We start from the raw sequence: 20256 nt of genomic DNA, 5'->3' as shown, positions 1-20256 counted from the left end.
CCACTCTGCCACCCCAGTTCAGACAAGGCCATATGCAAATCAGTTTGACCCTGTGCCTCATGGGAACAGTCCAGCCCGAACTGCCAAGCCATGCCTTCCCTGGGTCGGAAACAAGCTTCCGAGGACTGGTTTCTGGCATTTCAGCCGTTTTCAGCCCGGCTTGCTTAAATCCAGTGGCAAAGTGAGCAAGGAACTCACGTCTGAGCATACCCTGCCAACTTATGGCGAACAAAGTGGTACAAAAGGGGTTGGTGATGGACGGAGCATCTGAACCAATCAAACACTCACACCCAGTCAACAGATCTGGGTTTAATCCATCACCGTTCTTTAGCCCACTCTGCCACCCCAGTTCAGACATGGCCATATGCAAATCAGTCTGACCCTGTGCCTCATGGGAACAGTCCAGCCCGAACTGCATTTGTCACCCCGAGTGGGATGGGAATGCTCAGACGTGAGTCCCATGCTCTCCACATCACTGGAGTCAAGCTATACTGGCTGAAGACGGATGATAGCCAGAAACCGGTCCTAGGATGATTGATTCCGGTCCAGGAAAGACATGGCTTGGCCGTTCGATTTGTATATGGCCATGTCTGAACTGTGGTGGTGTGGAGTGCAAAAAAACGATGGTTTTAGGCCCAGATCTCTGTACTGGGGTGAATGTATGACATTGTTCTGCATTCTGTCCATCAATTGTTTTTGCAATTGTCACCCCGATTGGGATGGGTATGCTCAGACGTGAGTCCCATGCTCTCCACACCACTGAAGTCAAGCTGTCCTGGTAGAAGACGGCTGATAGTAGAAACCGGTCCTAGGATGCTTGATTCCGGTCCAGGAAAGACATGGCTTGGCCGTTCGGGCTGGGCTGTTCCCATGAGGCACAGGGTCAAGGCTGATTTGCATATGGCCATGTCTGAACTGGGGTGGTGTAGAGTGCAAAAAACCGATGGATTTAGGCCCAGATCTCTATACTGGGGTGAATGTATGACATTGTTCTGCATTCTGTCCATCAATTGTTGTTTTTGCATTTGTCACCCCGAGCGGGATGGGTATTCTGAGACGTGAGTCCCATGCTCTCCACACCACTGGAGTCAAGCTATCCTGGCTGAGAACGGCTGAAAGCCAGAAACCGGTCCTAGGATGCTTGATTCCAGTCCAGGAAAGACATGGCTTGGAAGTTTGGGCTGGACTGTTTCCATGAGGCACAGGGTCAAGGCTGATTTGCATATGGCCATGTCTGAACTGATCCATGATGCCTTAACACTCTCAAAACCTGCTGCTGTCACTCAGGCGCCAAACTCCTTAAAATGTTTTGGAAAGGCGCGTCTGCCACTGAACAATCGGAGCTGCACCTGTTCAAAGATTGAGTGCCGCCAGTGCTTAGCACTATGCGATTACAAGCAAGGAAACACAAGGGACCTGAAGCCAACCAATGGAAAGCACATGCCATGTATGTAAACGAAATGTCTCGCAAGGGTCAACATTGACTCAGGCGAGAACTAAAAATCAGCTCGCTGAAACGGAAAATAAAGCAATCTAGAGCAGTTTTCATGTTGAGGTCGCCGCACAGCATACCGTGCTGATAGGTTTTGATCCAGATTTGCTCTTGTTCTTTATTACAAATCCGTGCTGGTACTTACATCTTTTGACTTGTACTGACTCGTACTTAAACACGCCGCCCGCACAGTTTTTTTGTTTTTTTTTAGGATCTGAGGAGATTTTTTGGTCATCGACAAACTCAAATGTTAGATCGTTGACTCAAAGGTGGCCGCCACTGTGATGCAACATTTCAAAGACATTTCGCTGCACGTCCTGATTGGCCAGTTAGGTTTCTCTCTCGCTCTGAAGCAGCTTTGCTGCCGGGTAGGTGTGTGAACTGAGGATTGTGGGTATTGTCGTTCTGAGTACAGCTAGAACAATGGCGAGCATGGATGCACGAACTACGCATCCCACAGGGCCGGCACAGAGAGGGCCTGTCACCGGCATTACACATGTGTGGGGGTCCCAGCCATTGTTGCTGGTGATCCGAGGGCCGGGGGGAAGAGGGCTCCTCGGGGGACGGAGGGAATGATTGAGGAGAAGGCCTCTGAGATCAACGACTGCGCCGGGGAGCCCAGGTAAGCCACGGGACTACCGTTCACGACTATGTCCTTTCAATATAAAGAGCGAACTTTGCAGTTCCTATATTTGTGGGGGTGAATGGTTCTCTGCACATGGGAAAAGATTAGGACAGTGCCCCTATGCGCAGAGGATAGTACATGGCAATAGCTGACAGCAATACCTTGCTCAAAGATCAATCACTGTTATGACAACCACAACGTGAGATCCGAACAATGGCATTCGTTACAAAAGTGGATGGCGCTGTATTCTCGTTTTAAGAGAGGGCAGGTGGCAGAGCATCAAGGTACAAGAGAACCATCACCCAAGGCCGTACCTACCTTGCACGTTTGGGGCGTGGGAATGATACCATTCTATGGCTAGGGCCGGGGATTAGACAGTACCTTTCCTCGCATAAGCTCGTCCACACAGGAGGAGTGGGTGAACCATTTGTATAGAGGGACACTTGTAAGGCAGTATTATTTTGTGCGCAGTGGGCAGCTGGGCATTTCAGCTCCATGTGCTGTGTGCGGAGACCTACTTACAGAACAGTAGCATGGCATTCCATGGTCATGAGCAACAGGTATATAACTCCGGCCGTCATTGACTCTAGAATCTCAACTTTTGGGTATTTTGAGAAATCATCTATTATTGCCAACATGTGTCGGGCATTAGACAGGCTTCCAAATTCAGCACTCGCTCGGTGCCAAAGAATGGGGGAAATGGATGTAGTGTTGAGGGTTGCTGGCGGCAGGGGCGGCTCTAGGCTCATGGTGGCCCTGGGCAGGCAGTGTAGGTAGGAGGTCCCGGAAGAGGGGATCCGGGTGGGGCGGAGCCCCCCGGAGCTCAGGAAGGTGTTTTAATAAAACGTCCAGAAAAGGCGTTAGATGACCAGTACCTGCGGCTGCTCCTACCCTTCCGAATTCGTCTCAGAACAATAAAATTTATGAGGAGGAGGGTATTGTGACACACGATGTGGGCAGTACTGGGTAGGGAAAAAACAGAAGCCAATCAGGAACCAGGAGGAACGCAGGTGCGGAGGCCAGTGAAGAGGGGGAGGGGGGGGTCAGGGTGTTTGGAAGTGGAACAGGGCCGGAAGCCGCCAAATCCCTGCCAGGGGTCGCCACGCAAATATGTATCCATCCTCGGAGGATTATTATATTAAGGATATATATTGGCGTGGTGGCCCCTGGGGTTTGGAGGCCCTGTGCAGGTGCACAGCTTGCACATGCCTAAGGCCGCCCCTGCTGGCGGATCCTACGGGTCAGAGACTTGGCATATGGAACATTGTTTCACAGTACGTTCCACCCGGTATTCTAAACCAGGTGGGTGGGTGTGCCAGACCCCGCAGAAGAGATATAACAGGTCGATTTGAAGCTCGACCTAAAAATGGGACTACAAATTTTAGCAACACTCTAGGTAATCAATAATGTGCAGGGGCTGGTCTGTCTTACTACATTCTGTTCTTTAGCAAGGTTTTTAGAGATGTGAATGGATTCTCAGCTAATCAAACTGGATGCATGCAGTTCTGTAAAGATGGTGGCATAGCCTGTAAATGTGTACGACTATTTTTTCTGCAGTACATGAACGTGGACGAGGTGCCCTCTGCACAAGTGTAGCTGCATTAAAGTATAGCTGCTTGCTTTAGAATGATGTTGTCTGTTCTGGCTTCAGTATAGAGCAAATGCTGGCTGCCAATCCCGGAAAGACGCCTATCAGTCTTCTGCAGGAGTATGGGACTCGCCTAGGGAAGACCCCCGTGTATGATCTGCTCAAGGCAGAAGGACAAGCCCACCAGCCTAATTTCACCTTTCGAGTCACAGTTGGCGACATTAACTGCACAGGTCAGTATCAACGTGCTTGCTCTGTTTAAGAAAATCAAACTGCTTGGTGTAACAGTGATGCTAATTAAAGATGGCTAACTGCTAAGTAAATGCATTTGGTGAGAGCGGGCTACTTCTGTGTCCGATGTAAACCTGTGTTTAAAGACTGCTGAATGTATAGTGTGTCCCTGTTGAAAGATTGCTTACTGTGGAATATCAACCATATGAAAGATAGGTAACATTTGATGTTCATTGCACTTCTGCTAAAAGATTGCTAACTGCTCCTAGTACAGCGTGCCTCTGCTTGAAGATAGCTAATTAAGTGTATCCTGCGCCTCTGATGAAGGCCCAGCTGTAAAGGTGGCAACTTTTTAGAGTTGTGCACCTACCTTTATAAATGCTGGGAAGGATGAAACATGTGACATTTACTTTCCATTTTAAGTAGAAGGGGTGTGAGAAGTTGGCCAGGTATAAGCTGTCCATTAATTAAAGTGGGCACCTTGCACCAGTCCAAACAACCCTTATGGTTAATTAAGAGGTCAAAGATAACCTTAGAAATCTATCCAAGTGGTAGCCGTGGAGAGCAGCCTTCAGGCTTAGTCTTGAGGGAATGTTAAGAAGCTTGTTTTACCAGAATGCAACATTATAGTATTGGTAAAATGAAAGGAGAACCAGACAGTAGTTCTAAAAATATGTATTTATTAATATAACACTCTCTAGCACAACACAGTATCTTCTACACATAGATACTCAAAGCACACAATACTTCAGCACAGAAATGATATTAAATCGTACTAATACACAGTGGGCCCAGGGGGGCGCCAAACCATATACTAAAATAGTGGTATAAGAACCTCAACTCAAGTCAAGACAGTGTCTACAGGATGTAGAATCGCTGGGACCCCAAGGAACCACCCAAGGTGAGTAAGTAGGGACCCCACGGAGGACAGGTGCAGTGTGGGAACACAACCGCATGCTCTGTACAATTCTATGGGGAAGACGTGGTTTAAGTTTTAGAGTTTAAGGACCCTTCCCAGTGCACTTCGAAGAAAGCCTGTGGAAGTTAAGAGGTTGAAGAGCCACCCCACCCGTGGATACCAAAATACCAAAGTTACCTATCCCAGGGAAGCCGGGTGCCGTGTTGAAGTGTCGTCTGAAACCGTTTTCGAAACCAATGGAGGACTTTAAAGAAGAGCCGCTGCTGGAAGAAAGAAAAGTGTCAGTTGGAATCCAAAGGTGGATTGTAGTCGAAGAGTACCTGAAAGCAGAGGGGACAGAATCTGGGTCACTCAGGAGTGACCAAGGGCTCGATAAAAGAATGCCCACCGATGTCGGGAACTTCAGGTGCGTTGAGGGGGTTCTTGACTCTGCAGCCACGGGGACCAATGAGACATCAAATGCGGCCAGGAGCCGGAGACGAGCTGTCCCATGAAGGATGTCGAGTGCTGAGGGGTCGGTGTCAAGTGGGAGCACTAAGAAGCCTTGGCAGCGGCACCTCACATTGAAAGTCCAATAAGTTACAGTTCGGACCAGCAAGGTCCAGGAGACTCACCAAAGCCAGGGGAGTCGGGGCAGGCCTGGAGCAACCAGGGGAGCCCAAGAAAAGCAAAGTTGACCCTCAAGTGAACTTACAGGCTGGAGGCACAGAAGTTGCGAGAGGACATCAAGTGAGCCCACAGAGCACTCAGTGTGAGGAGGCAGGAGCATGTAGGCTGTAGGAAATGGTGCCAGAGGTTGGGGCTACTCTGAACCCAATTCACTTTCTTGGGAAACGCCAAGATATGCACTTGCAAATAAACACGGTGCACAGGGGTACGGGTATTGCAGCCCCCTACGAGGGATTCTGGCTACAAACTTGGTAAGAGGGCAGTTCTGACCTTGAGGGACGTTGAAACCCACCTCCTTTTTTGCTGGAGCCTTCAGAGTCCGTAGGAGCTCTGGATCCGCAGACCGGTCAGTCGTGATGTGGTGCCTGCAGATGTAGGGGAGTGACTCCTTCACTCCAAGGGCGATATCTTCAGTTGTCCTTGATGCTCCACAGGTCCTGCACGGACACAAACGATGCTTCAGACTGAGTGGGAGACGAAGTCGGGCCCAAACGAAGTCCAGAGTGTTCAGATGGTCGAAGTTCAGTGGTTTTTGGCTCAGAATCTTGTCCACATCGAATCTAAAGTCCTACAGCCAGGTAAGCCATTTTGTACCCACGGGAGAGAGTTGGACAGATTCAGGGAACTCTCCCAGGTGAGGGTCTGGACAGTGGGGAGGTTACTCCTATTTCCTTTTTCCAATTTCGCGCCAGAGCAGGAACCAACGACTCCCAGGACTGGTTTGAACTGGACTATGTACATGGACACCAAATGTGCCCATATGCAGACTTTCGGTCGCTGGCTAGCGCACCCACCCAGCCCAAATACACTAAATTCTGTCTGGGAGGTGGTCACACCTGCCTGTGACAGGATGCCTATTGTTCTGCCTTCCCCCTGCTCAAGCTTGGCTCAGCAGCAGGAGGGCAGAAATGTGCCTCTGGTCGGCAGCAACCAGTTTGTGCTGCCCAGGACTAGAGGGCACCAGAGACCCATCGAAGCTCGCTTTTGAAGCATGGAATCATACTTCCCACACCAGTTACCGATGTGGGGGTATGATTACACAATTTTTGATACCAAATACAATAGGGTTATTTTCAGATGTTTTGGAGTTAGTCATCACGCAGTCGCATAATGCCACTCTATCTGTTGTAAATGGCTGCTTCACAACCCAGGGGAATGGACTCCGTAGGCTGCAGGGGTGTCCTGCTCATGCAGTGGCACACTCTCACTTAGAACCAAGCAACCTGCCTTCAGGATTTTTAAGGCCTGCTGTAGGGGCGACTTATAGATATTAAGGGCCAGATGTAGGTAAATGAGATTTACCGATTTTTAATTACCGAATTTTACCGATTCGGTAATTAAAAATCGGTAAATCTGAGGGGTGGATATGTAGGAACATCCAGATGTTCCTTTTACCGAATCGGTAAATATCTGTATTTACCGATTCGGTAAATACCGACCGGTAATGCCCCATTCATTCCTATGGGCTTTGAAGCCCATAGGAATGAATGGGGCATTAACGGTCGGTATTTACCGAATCGGTAAATACCGATTCTGACCAGGGTGCAGGGGGTGTCACTTTGACACCCTCTAGCACCCCCAAAAAAGGTTCGGGGGCCATGTGGCAGGCATACCTGCCCTAAGGGCAGGTCTGCCTGTCATATGGCACAGGTGTGCATGCACACATGTGCATGGACACCAGAATCGGTATTTTACCATCAAATAGTATTTGATGGTAAAATACCGATTCTGTAATGCTTGTGGGACTCAGAAGAGTCCCACCTACATATCAATTTTACCGAATCGGAAAAAATACCGATTCGGTATTTTACAGAATCGGTAAATTTACCGATCGGTAAATTTACCGATTCTGTAAAATACAGGGCCCTACATCTCAAATTGCATTTACCGGTCGGTAACGGCCGAATTCGGCCGTTACCGACCGGTAAATGCCTACCTACATCTGGCCCTAAATGTAGCGACTCTTACATATAGTACACCTATATCTTAAGTAAGTGGCGCATGCACTAACTTACACAGGCTGCAATGGCAGGCCTATAGTTCCATTTTGCATGGCCTCTCATGGGTGGCATAAGACATGCTTTAGCCCATGGGAGGCCTCTGGCATACCTTTGCCCTGGGTACCATCTACTAGGGACTGACAAGGCTACCCCAGTATCCAATCTGGAGTTTACCTAAGTACATGACATAACAGTTTAGGGAGGAAGCAGATAGACTGGGGTCCTGTTTAGCAGGATCCCACTCAGACTAGTGAAAAACAGTTTCAGAATTGGCAAAAAGTGGGGGTAACCATAAGATGCATATCCTACTTTCCTACAGGTGGGCAAGCCAACAAATTAATAGAGGGAGCCGAGCCAAGGTGCCGGCTAGGCTCTTGGAGCCCATGCACAAGCCGAGCCATGGAAATGTTTTTTTAATGTAAATCATGCAACAAACATCAAGTAAGAGCCTAGTGTTGCACTAATAAGTATTTATTAAAAGTGAACATTTTCAAATAAACCATTAGTTAACTAAGAAGACCAGACAATTGTCATGCAAGCCCTGTACAGGCCCAAATTATTATAAAGCAACATTATAGTCTAATAAATCAAATACAATAGGTTTTTGTGCAACTGGTATTCTGAACTCCCATATTTGAAAGTGCTTTCATACGTGATAAGAAAAAGGATTTTTTGGGAAATAAAATATTTGTCTAAGATCTCACACTTTAAGCAGGGAAGCCAGGATTTAGCAAGGTTTCTGGTTTCACTTTGTACAAATCACACACTAAATGGACACACTTTTTTCTTTCCTTTTTATGTTAGCTCTTTGATTTGACCTCTTTGTGCATTTTTATGAAGAGCGAACTTGACCCGAAGGTATTGGAGTGGTTTACTTGAGCCCCAGTTACATTACACAAGGTCATCTACATTAGGTCTCGCCTGAGCTAGCGCATGCGCTGCTCTGGCGACACATTTAGTGAGTGGGGCTTTAAAAAGCCGACCACAGCTTTTTGGGTGGCATAGAGCGTGCGGTTACGCGCACAGGCACGAGCAGAGGCGCCATCTGGCTTTCCTCTTGCTCTCCCAAGTGCGCGCACCTCGCGGGAAATTTGCCTCTCTGTGCCCATATACGTCTCCCTTCAGCAGTCACCTCCATGCTTTTTTGTGTGTATGTTCTACGACTTTCACCTCAGTCCTGCAGCGACGACATTGTTTCCGCACGAATAACCTGATTGATTTAACAGTTGGCTCCCCCCGCGATTGCTTGGTAACGCAAATGAAAAGGAAGCTATCAACTTCAAACTATGGGTCGTGTATTCGCAGCAGCTGTGCTCCTTTTCGTCAAGGCTCATGCTCACAGGTCGACCCCCAAACCACGAGAACCCGACCGCCCACAAACTCCACTGACGGCTCGGATCCAACGCGCAGCAAGTTTTCCCTGATCTCAGACTCTAGGGGAGAAAATAAAGTCGCAGGAGAGTCAAGTTTCTCTTTCCCTCCCACACCCCATTACCCCTCCCAGATAATGACTCGTGGCTGGCAACATCAGTAAGTGGGTGATGAGAAATCCGGCAACTCTACCAATCACTGACTAATGGTTTAAATTAAAAAAGCACAGCTTGCAAGCTCTGGAAGGAACTTTTTGGAAAGTGCAAAACCCTGACTTGTAACCTGCGCAGGTCACATGTGAGTGGTTTATCCAGACCTGTTTATTGTTACATTCTGGCACTGCCATGTTCAGATTCTCTCTATTTATAACTGCAAGCGAAGGACTGAAGATAAACAACATATCTGCAATGAGGACCCACAGGTGGTATGTGTGGCACTGGCACCTTTAGCCAGCCCTCACATTTCATGATGCTGTTTTTTGAGGAACTAGTTGCAGTTTTAAAAGTGAAACTACAAGTCCCAGAACACACTATGAAAATAGCTTAAAAAGCTAGGACGTACTGCCTGATGTGCTACTAGTTTTCCGACAAATGCACAATTATAACCTTTTAACCCTCTCTTTACCTCTCCTCTCTCCTTTTTTTTTCTCTCTCTCTTCCTCTCTCCCCCTCTCCCCCTCTCCCTCTCTCTCCAAAGTCGTCATCTCTGCCCTTAACACTTCTTAAAAAAAGAGAGGGACCCTTTGGAACCCAAAGGGCTAGGATACAAGCAGAAACTCAAAAACGAACGTCCTTTAGGAGTGAACGAACTATTGCGTTGCACTATCCCACCACACATACAATCCTCTTATAGTTCAAAAATCAAGAAAAGCATCCAACCTAAAAGGTCACTGTTGAAACCAACAAACCATATATTGGTGCACAGTCTATAACTCATACATTGAGAATACATTTTATGCATTTGAGATACTACATTTATTAAAAATACAATTGAAGAATTAATACAGGAATTGCAAAATAAATGTTTCATACACAATAAAATCAGGAATCTGTTACTCACAAAAGACAGCAAAAATAAAACAATCATACAAAAAAGTTTTTTAAAAACACAATACGAGAGTTAAAGGAGACATTTGCACTTTCTCATTATATGCCATGACTCATATAAAAAAACTTCTACAAAATCACCCGGATTTGTCAATTCATTAACACTAGGGTAAATATAGAACAATGAGTTAATGGCAAACTGGCGTCGAAGCATTTCAAAGGCGATATGGTTGAACCTTCTTTTTCAAGACTACAATAACATTGTACTCTCGCCGGTTAAAAAATATCTATAATGCGTAATTCTCTGAGATCAGAGAATCATTTGGCCACTGTCATGTAGGTCCAATGTTCTATTTGAAGGAACCAAGTGTTGATTCGACCTGGTCTGAGACCACTTTTGCACCCTTATGTAATGGGAGGATATAAAATTAGTTGAAAGTTGCGCTGGACTGGTCGCTACTTTGGGCCCACTGATTAGATTCGTCACATCAATGGTTTCCCTTCTTGCACAAAGGCAGACCGCCGTAATAAAATTTCTTTTATAACCCCTTTTAGTAAAGTGGGTCCTCCTTGTGTTACCAGTTCTGCCTCGATCCTTCTATTTCTGTTTACTGCACGAAACAGAAACGGAAGGATCCAGGCAGCGCTGGTTCCCTGCACAAGCTAAATGAAAGCTTCTTGAACAAGCATTAGAAATGCAATAGGTCTCGCAGCATTAGAGTTAGTGCTTTTAGAATTGTTTATATGTTTTTTGTTGTAAATCTTTTGCATTTTATTTTTTTGTAGGCAATGCAAAAGAATTACAAATCAAAAAAGCAATAAGCAAATGTAAAAGCTTTAACTAAAAATCCTGCGAGACCTATTGCACTGTGTGAGGGTGAGGTGTTGAGGGTGAGTGGGGGTGGGGGTGAGTGAGGAGTTGAGTGTGAGTGAGGTGTTGAGGGTGAGTGAGGTGTTGAGGGTGAGTGTGAGTGAGAGTGAGTGAGGGTGAGGGTGAGAGAGTGTTATTGTGAGTTAGGGTGAGGGGTTGAGGGTGGATGAGGGTGAGGGTGAGGTGTTGAGGATGAGTGAGGGTGAGTGAGGGGTCGAGGGTGAGTGAGGGGTCGAGGGTGAGTGAGGGTGAGCGAGGGTGAGTGAGGGTGACTGAGTGTGACTGAGTGTGACTGAGTGTGACTGAGTGTGACTGAGGGTGAGTGAGGGTGAGTGAGGGTGAGTGAGGGTGAGTGAGGGTGAGGGTGAGTCAGAGTGAGTGAGGGTGAGGTGTTGAGGGTGAGGCGTTGAGGGTGAGGCGTTGAGGGTGAGGTGTTGAGGGTGAGGTGTTGAGGGTGAGGTGTTGAGGGTGAGGTGTTGAGGGTGAGGTGTTGAGGGTGAGGTGTTGAGGGTGAGGTGTTGAGGGTGATTGAGTGTGAGTGAGTGAGGGTGAGGTGTTGAGGGTGAGTGAGTGAGGGTGAGGTGTTGAGAGTGAGTGAGGTTGAGGTGTTGAGGGTGAGGATTTGAGGGTGAGGGTGTGAGGTGTTGAGGGTGAGTGTTTGAGGGTGATGGCGAGTGAGGTTGAGGGGGTGAGGTGTTGAGGGGGTGAGGGTGAGATTAAAGCACATGCTTGGAAAGTTTTCATTTTCCTGAGCTATTGAACGCAGAGCTTGGAAGCATTTATAACTTTTTAAACAAAAAGTAATTCCATTCACACAAATATGCCTTATCTTGCTTTCTAGGTCATTCCTTTTGGCACATACTTGTACAAACATTCCCAAAATAATAGAAGAAAGGAACTCCGGGCCACGGGAGGTGAGGGCCGAGTTAATTTGATTCAGAAAATAACATTTGTGTAGTGAAAAAAAAGTGATTCAAGGGCTCAACGTGTGCCTGTGGGGCTATCCCTCCCACCGAGAGCAATTCACTGCTAAAGCGAAACCCCCCTCGGCAGAGGGGCAGGGGGTGTTCTGGGATTGCCCCCTGCAGCCTCTCTTGGTTCATGTCCATGGCATTAAGCCCTAGCAGAGGAAAGGGAGATAGATTTAACTTGGATTGATGCTGTGTTTTTTCTTTCTTTCAAAAGAAGGTCCCCCCCGGCGAAGGAAGGAGAAATGACGTTTCCCCGTTTATTTGGGAGGTATAACATTGGGAAACCTCAAACCAGTGTGTGAGTCAGGTCTTGAAAAACCAAGTGTAAAGCTAGATTGTGGACACTAAGCAGTAACGGGACGGAAAACCAGTACTATAAAACAACTGAAAAAGTAGGATTTAAAGATGCAATCGTTAGAGGTGTCATTCTACTAGGTTGTAATCTGCTAAATGCAATGTTCTATTTTATACAATTTTATTCTGGCAGTTTTAGCAGGGACGGTATCATCCAAAGGTTTTCTTGTGCCAACATGAAACACAAAGTTATTATTGGGTGGCTAAAATGTCAAGCGTGCTATGTATGGCTAGACTCTTATTTAAGAAACCTCTCTGTTTGGCACAGCGTTGGGATTGCATTTACAGCAATGTGTCAACATGACCAAATGGAGAACACTGCCACCCATAATTCCACATATTTGCAGTAGAACACATTCAAGCACACCACAAAGGTTGCTCCTCCACTGCCACAATTCTAGTGGCGCTGAAATTATCATACAGAAGTGGATATTAAGGTAAGGTTATGAATGGGTCGACTTTGACAATAGCTCCAAAATGTCCACACCTCACAACCTCTTGAGCCATTTTAGAATTCTCTACATGGGAGAGTACAAAATAAAGCCACTGAGCAGTGTCTAGGCAAGATTATTAGGCACCACAGAAACAATCCACAATAAGATGTTTTACAAACTGAAAAAACATTTAAGCGTGATGTGAGGGCGAGGTTTCTCAAGAGAATTGAAAGACAGATAGGGGAGGTTTGATTCTTAACATAAATGTTCTTCTGTTCTTTTAATGGCAACCCCCAACTTGAAGTTTCTAATACTTTTTTGCAGGTGTTTACCATCGCACTTGCATGCAAGGCACCAGAAATTGTGCTAATTTAAGATCTGTGCACGCCTGACAATATGAACTATAGAGGCAGTATTAGGCAAACCGTTTCAGGTGCCGGTGGTACTATACAGCGCCATGACTAGAGTGCCACTGTAGAGCCATATAGAGAAACGCCTAAAAACAAAGTCAACCTTAACGGGCAAGTCAGTCAGTCAAAAATTCTTTAATCGGCTAATAAGAGCACAAGATGAATACACCAGGAGCAATTATTAGAGCAAGACGAATGGAACACCATAAATGCACAGCAAATACAACTTATGCATACACATATCCCTACAACCATATTAAAATAAAAGGATAAATTATATCAATTAAAAACAGACTATAAAAATTCAACGTGTAAACTTCATCAGAGAAGAGTTCTTGTGCATTTCATCAGTGAAGGTACAAATTCATGTACACAGGAGGCATCTTACGCCTAATTATTATAGTGCCAGCGAAATAGCTAGCAACTCCAAAACAAATCATGGACGAGGAGCTCATGTGCAGGTATAGTAATGCTGACCTTGCTTGGACAAAATTGGCATGAGCTCTGAAGCGGAAGGATGTATTTTTGGCGCAGATGGACATAAAATTCACATAAAAGATGAAAGTGCAAAACGTCACACGGACATGGCTTTGAGTCTCAGGGCTTCAATAAGCCTTTTGGAAAGGTTAATAGCCAATGGATACGACTCAATCTGATTAACAGGAAACAATCAAGCCACAAACCATTCACGATTTAAAATAAACAAAAATAAACAGACTACGAATGAATAAGAACACAGAGCCTATGAAAAGAAATATGAATGTCGGATAAGTGAGACATGTTTGACCACAACTGCCAAGTGAACCACCACATCAGGGGAGACCTTCCTTCACTTCAGCTAGTCCTGGATTTTGAAGGCAACAGCACTTGGTAGCACGAAAATGCAAAATTACAAGTTCCAAAAATGTAATGGACTGTAGACTGAAAGTCAGGTGCTCTAGGGGGTATTTGAAGACATAGTTATCACTTGGAAGCGGCGAATCATGCGGCGTCAGCTGAGTTACATTAAACCTCTGAAGAATGCCGCAACCGGAACTCCGACAAAAGCATTAAATCATGGGGAGACTAACATGGGTGCAGAGACATGGGGGGCAGGGAGATGGGGCACGGGGATGTATCCTGCATTACCTCCCTAAAACAAGGCTTTTTGAAGCATGACTCGTTTGCCCTTTGCCACGGTGTAGGAGCGTGTGATTTTGCTTGTTTCTCCAGGCGTGCGCTCAGAAGCAGTACACACTCACGCCACAGGCTTGTGAGCCACACCTAAACAAGTGTTAAACAAGTGACGTGTCACGTTGGCGATGGAGGGGGGGGGGGTGTTAATTAAGCATTTTGAGGCTCGCGCTTCTCCTACCTGCCACATGCTCATAGACAGCCGGATAAACAAGATGTCACCTAAATCTATTGTGCACGATTTAAAGGCACAAGGGTCCTTAAGAACAAAAGAAGGGAGCGATCCGCAGCAGAACGATGAGCCGCAAAGCGGCCATATTAAAAGTGTGCGGAATATAAACAGGCCACGAGGCCAATACATTTCAGCAGGCGGCGGGAGCATATTTTAATTTAAAAATACCTCAAACTGGAGTGAAATCCATCCTGTTACGGCCGCAGCAGGGGGCGGAGCGGGGAGAGAAATGTAATTGACACGGCCGGCCGGTCGTGAAACTGAAAGCATGGCCGGCCGGCCGTGAAAGCCTTTGATGCGGCAGGGGGAAATGCGAGACGGCGGGAAGGGGGCGGAGCGGGTAAACAAAGACGGACATGCACGCGCCCGTGACTTTTAAGGTCAATGCGCATGCGCATAAGCTTAATGCGCATGCGCATTGACCTTAAAAGTCACGGGCACTGCAAGGAATCGCCACGATTCCTTGCAGTGCAGATAAAGAGTGGATAACTCGCAATACTCTCGCCTTGCTCGATGCGCATGCGCATCGACAGGCGAGACCTAAAAAGAAGGTCAACCATATCACCTTCGAAATGCGCCTACGCCCGTTTGCCAATAACTCATCACTCTATATCTACCCTAAATGTTAATGAATTTCGACACATTCGGGTGATTTTTGAAGAAGTTTTTTAACATGAGTCATGGCATTTAATGACAAAGTGCAAATGTCTCCTTTAACTCTCGTATTGTGTTTTTAAAAAACTTTTTGTATGATTGTTTTATTTTTGCTGTCTTTTGTGAGTAACAGGTCCCTGTTTTTATTGTTTATGAAAAAAAATTATTTTGCAATTCCTGTATTAATTCTTGCATTACATTTTTTATAAATGTATTATCTCAATGTATAAGTTATAAACTGTGCACCAATACATGGTTTGTTGTTTTCAACAGTGATCTTTTAAGTTGGATGCTTTTTTTGAGTGTTGAACTATAAGAGGATTGTATGTGTGGTGGGATAGTTCAAAGCAAAGAGTTCATTCACTCCTAAAGGACGTTCGTTTTTAGGTCTCGGCGTCAACGCGCGGAAGCGCGTCTCCGCCGAGATCTTTTGTCAGGGACTATGCTTCCCAGGAGACAGCCTTGGCCACGCGCATTGCCTCTGCAAGGAGGCGTTTTCCGCTGGCCACGCGCTCGCGAACGCGCTCAGCTGCTGTCTCCTGGGAAGCAGCTACACCACACGCGCATGCGCAGAAACAGCGACAGACACACACACGAGCGCTCATGCACGCACGCACCCACACATACAGCGAACCCACCCCCGGCGTCGCATGCATACACACACACACACGTGCACCGAGCATCCCCCCCACCCCTCCGTTGTCGCACCCCCCCCCCCCCACCCCTCCCCTCTGCCGTCGCACCCCGCCCCCCACCCCTCCCCTCCGCCGTCGCACACACACACGCAGACATACAGGCATTCTCTCTTCCCCCCCCCCCCCCCCCCCCGCCCCGCTCACCGGTCAAAGGCCCTCCGGACACGCAGACATACAGGCATTCTCTCCCCCCCCCCCCCCCCCGCTCCGCTCACCGGTCAAAGGCCCTCCGACCGCGGGGCTCTCCCTCGGTGCTCCTCCAGGCACTCCGTGGGCGCGGGCTTCACAAAACGGAAGTCCCGCCCCACGATAGGTTTCGTTTTCTCAGTCCCGCCCCACGATAGGTTTCGCTTGCAGCTCGTTGGGTATAAAAGCTTGTCGATCCAAGTGTGTGTGTATTGCAGATGTTATCCCTTTTTAGGGCTGTTGTGTCTGCCATCGCCCGGACTGTTTGCTGTACTTTGTGCAAATTCGCTAGATTGATTCCCTGGATCCACGTGTACCCTGGACACAGCGGCAGGCTTTCTAGTTGCTAATGCAACAGGGTTAGATGGTGTAATTACGACTGTTGATTTCATAGCTAACTTGCTTGTGGCCTGTTTGTTCAGAGGATCCGATGTTGCCACCTCATTCCCCTGGTTAGCGTTTGTATTCATACATGTTTGCTTGGGATGTGTGATGAGGCCCTCCAAAACAACAAACCTTGACCTCACCAGAGATTCGTAATTGTCCAAACATTCCTCTATCTTGGTTAGTTTTTGTGTAATAGGAGATAGCAAGGTAGTTAAAATACTCTCAAATGTCTTCCACTGTTCTAAATCACAGTTCGAGTTAATACCATTTCCCGCTGCATAATTGGTATCACCATCAACCAAATCGGCATTAATTATAGGACTGCCCTCCTCGGGTGAGACACTGTCACGGGTTTTGTTCGACCTTGCCACTTTTGCTCTACAAGGCCTTTGTGGTCCTCCTCCCCGCTTCCTTTTTACTGCCGGTTCCAGAGTTAATCATTTGGTAGAGGTTTTTTTATTTGGGGATGTGGCAGATGCACGTGTAGAGACGCTGGCTGTAATGTTACTTTGGGTCAGTGGCGATTTTGGGGAATCCTCTAGTGTTCCAAGGGGATATGGAACTTCAACGCCAACCTCAATATTAGTCGATGGTATAATAATGATTACATCTTGATGAGCTGGCGAGCGAGCTGTAGCTATAGTCCCTAGGGAAGATCTCCTATTTAATAACGGGACCAGAGACAACAGATGCTCGGTACAGAGGTCGCCCTAAGAATAAACTGATCAAGCGTCCCCACCACGCTGCCACCATGAGAAGTACCTAGGTATTTCCTTTCCTGTTTGCTCATCTTTAATAACTTAAGTGAACTTAAGCCAACTGGTAATGCAGAGTAGTGAGTAGTGAGTGCAGAGTGGTGATGCAGAGTAGTGAGTGCAGAGTAGTGAGTGCAGAGTAGTGAGTGCAGAGTAGTGAGTGCAGAGTAGTGAGTGCAGAGTAGTGAGTGCAGAGTAGTGAGTGCAGAGTAGTGAGTGCAGAGTAGTGAGTGCAGAGTAGTGAGTGCAGAGTAGTGAGTGCAGAGTAGTGAGTGCAGAGTAGTGAGTGCAGAGTAGTGAGTGCAGAGTAGTGAGTGCAGAGTGGTAATGCAGAGTAGTGAGTAGTGAGTGCAGAGTAGTGAGTGCAGAGTAGTGAGTGCAGAGTAGTAAATTGTAAATTGTTGTGTCTTGTAAAGCGCACTGCTACCCGGAGGCCTCGTAGCGCTATAGACCGCTGGGGAACCCGTCCTGGCTTTCCCTGTGAGATAGTCCCTCCTGGGGGTCTCCAAGGTGAAACCAGGCATCCCCAGCGTTTGTGTGGGGCCGTTGTGGAGATGAGGCAAGCTAATGCCCAGAGTTGCCGAGTGTGTTCCCTGGTTAGAGTAGGCACCGATGCGAGAATTATCAGTCCGCTGATCCTGGTCCAAGACCCTGCCGCGTCGGGAATCGAACCCTGGTCCCGGGCCGTTCTCTGCACTCGGGTCTGCCGCCTCTAACCAGTGAGCCACACCTCTCCACTCCAGTGAGTGCAGAGTAGTGAGTGCAGAGTAGTGAGTGCAGAGTAGTGAGTGCAGAGTAGTGAGTGCTGAGTGCAGAGTGCTGAGTGCAGAGTAGTGAGTGCAGAGTAGTGAGTGCAGAGTAGTGAGTGCAGAGTAGTGAGTGCAGAGTAGTGAGTGCAGAGTAGTGAGTGCAGAGTAGTGAGTGCAGAGTAGTGAGTGCAGAGTAGTGAGTGCAGAGTGGTGAGTAGTGAGTGCAGAGTGGTAATGCAGAGTAGTGAGTAGTGAGTGCAGAGTGGTAATGCAGAGTAGTGAGTGCAGAGTGGTAATGCAGAGTAGTGAGTGCAGAGTGGTAATGCAGAGTAGTGAGTGCAGAGTGGTAATGCAGAGTAGTGAGTAGTGAGTGCAGAGTAGTGAGTGCAGAGTAGTGAGTAGTGAGTGCAGAGTAGTGAGTAGTGAGTGCAGAGTAGTGAGTGCTGAGTAGTGAGTGCAGAGTAGTGAGTGCAGAGTAGTGAGTGCAGAATCTTTTGATTTAAAGAAAAAAAAATGTCATGAGCAATGCCAATAGCTCTACCTTTAATGATGCCGAGACCATTGCATTGCAAATGCTTGTTGAGTTTCTGTCCTTAACACCACACCCTGGGTACAGGGAGGGTAGAATGACTGTGGTAGGCAGAAGTCACATTAGAGCTTGACTCGAGGTCCTAACAGGACCTAGAGCTGAGCCAGGTTTTAGGCTCGAGCCTGGCTTGTGGTTTCAGTGGCTTGTCCACCTATAATTTTAAAGTACCCATCACCACTTTGTAGTTGTGTGAACCACTCACTGTTGAAGTTGGAGGATCCAAGGGCACGGTGAGGGACCAAGTCGTCGCATATTTGTGATTGCATATTGATGAGGCGAAGCTCCCATTTCAATGTACATCAAACTTTGATGACAATATTTTTTATTTGTGGGCCAGCCCTAAAGATACTCATTGACATCACTTTACACTTACACTCTCTGGTGTGGCAGGCCTTTAGTTAAGGGCAGAGCATGTGACTTCCTAGGCTACCTTTCAGCCCACCCCTTTTTTTTTTTATTTAAAGAGTGCTTTGTTATTCAAGACCGAAACTACAGGGGTAGTTTTTGCTTGACATGGTTGATACGTTGATATTCACTGAAACAGTGACCAGAAGGACATTTGCTAAAAACATTTGTGTCTAAATTTCTGACCATTTTAAAAGCATAATCTCGGAGCCTAAGTAATCTCTTCGCGCCCTTGAATCATTTGCTGTATCTTATGGTTACAGAAAATAATCAACACATTTGTTGTAAGAAAATCCCAATTTTAAGTTACGTCTTAGTATTTAAAAATGGGTCCAGGTGGATATTTAAAAGGATGCTATCCAAACCGTAGGCCTTTTGGACCTAGAAAGAGAGATATATGTATATGTATGTGTGTGTGTATATATATATATATATATATATATATATATATATTATATGTATGTGTGTGTGTGTGTGTGTGTGTATATATATATATATATTTTTTTTTTAACTGGGCACCATAAAGTTTGGACTTTTGATCAATGTGTTACATTAGCAGAAACACTGACATTTTCTCAGAGTGAAATTATTTCTAACTACTAAATTCGGTGTATTCTGGAGCTGATAGGAGCTTCTTGAATAAAGTGTAATACAAGTTGAATTTTATATAAATCGATACAGTCATTGTGTAGGAATGCAAGAAAACTAAAAATAAAATAAAACACTGGAGTAATAAAAACAAGATTTCATTACCCTTTAGCTTTGATGATCCATGTCAATGTTAAGATCATGTATTTTTTTTTTAAATACATGCAGGGCCAGTTCTAGATAATTAACAGTGGCCTCTTGTCATTAGCTATAAGGACAAATCACAGGTAGGAACTTTGTTAATAAATCTCAGATTGTGAAGAATTACGTTTTACTTGTCCAAATAACTTGTAATACCATTATTAAATCATGATCTGAGTCAAGGCTGTATTTTCCCAGGTTGAATACTAGTTTGGTTGTCGGTTCCTGGTAAAAATTGAGCAGTCTGTTTTAACTAGATGTTTAGAAGAAGCAGAAATAACTATGATCCTTACAGAATCCCCCACCACCCATCTTTAAGGTGTGAGTTATGAGACGAAAGAACCAGTCTGCACAAGCTGAGTTCTGTCATGAAGAAATATATCAGTTGACATACCTACATCATCTGTTGCAAAGTTAAAGAGACATTGGATTAGTAATTGGTAGTCCATAATATTAACGCATCTAAGAGAGCTAATAACACAACCACCCCTGAACCACTGCCATCCATTGTTATGTGAAGATAATCAGTTACAGAGAACTGCTGATTCAGTGCCAATTCCTGGTCAACACAGATTCTACATCATCGATCAAATTGTGAATCTTGATAAAGTTCTGCAATTGATGCTCCACCACCTACTCTAAAAGTGTTGCCTGACATGAC

The 20256-nt window shown here is 46.2% G+C and overlaps 1 protein-coding gene across 1 annotated transcript in view; it reads left to right on the top strand.

Annotated features, from left to right (window-relative positions):
* The first annotated feature begins 1961 nt into the window (after positions 1 to 1961).
* TARBP2 (TARBP2 subunit of RISC loading complex) overlaps positions 1962 to 20256 on the top strand; it is a 57573-nt gene continuing 39278 nt past the window's right edge. The window contains exons 1-2 of the mRNA XM_086965272.1: positions 1962 to 2114; positions 3769 to 3938. Coding sequence (XP_086821398.1) covers positions 2065 to 2114; positions 3769 to 3938 — 220 coding nt within the window. The 5' untranslated portion in view covers positions 1962 to 2064. The remainder of the gene's footprint in view (positions 2115 to 3768; positions 3939 to 20256) is intronic.

Source organism: Lissotriton vulgaris, chromosome 1_1 (assembly GCF_964263255.1).
Source record: "Lissotriton vulgaris chromosome 1_1, aLisVul1.2, whole genome shotgun sequence".
In the NCBI taxonomy this organism is placed as follows: Eukaryota; Metazoa; Chordata; class Amphibia; order Caudata; family Salamandridae; genus Lissotriton; species Lissotriton vulgaris.
The sequence above is the reverse complement of the archived record's forward strand: the minus strand, read 5'-3'. Positions and strand labels throughout refer to the sequence as shown.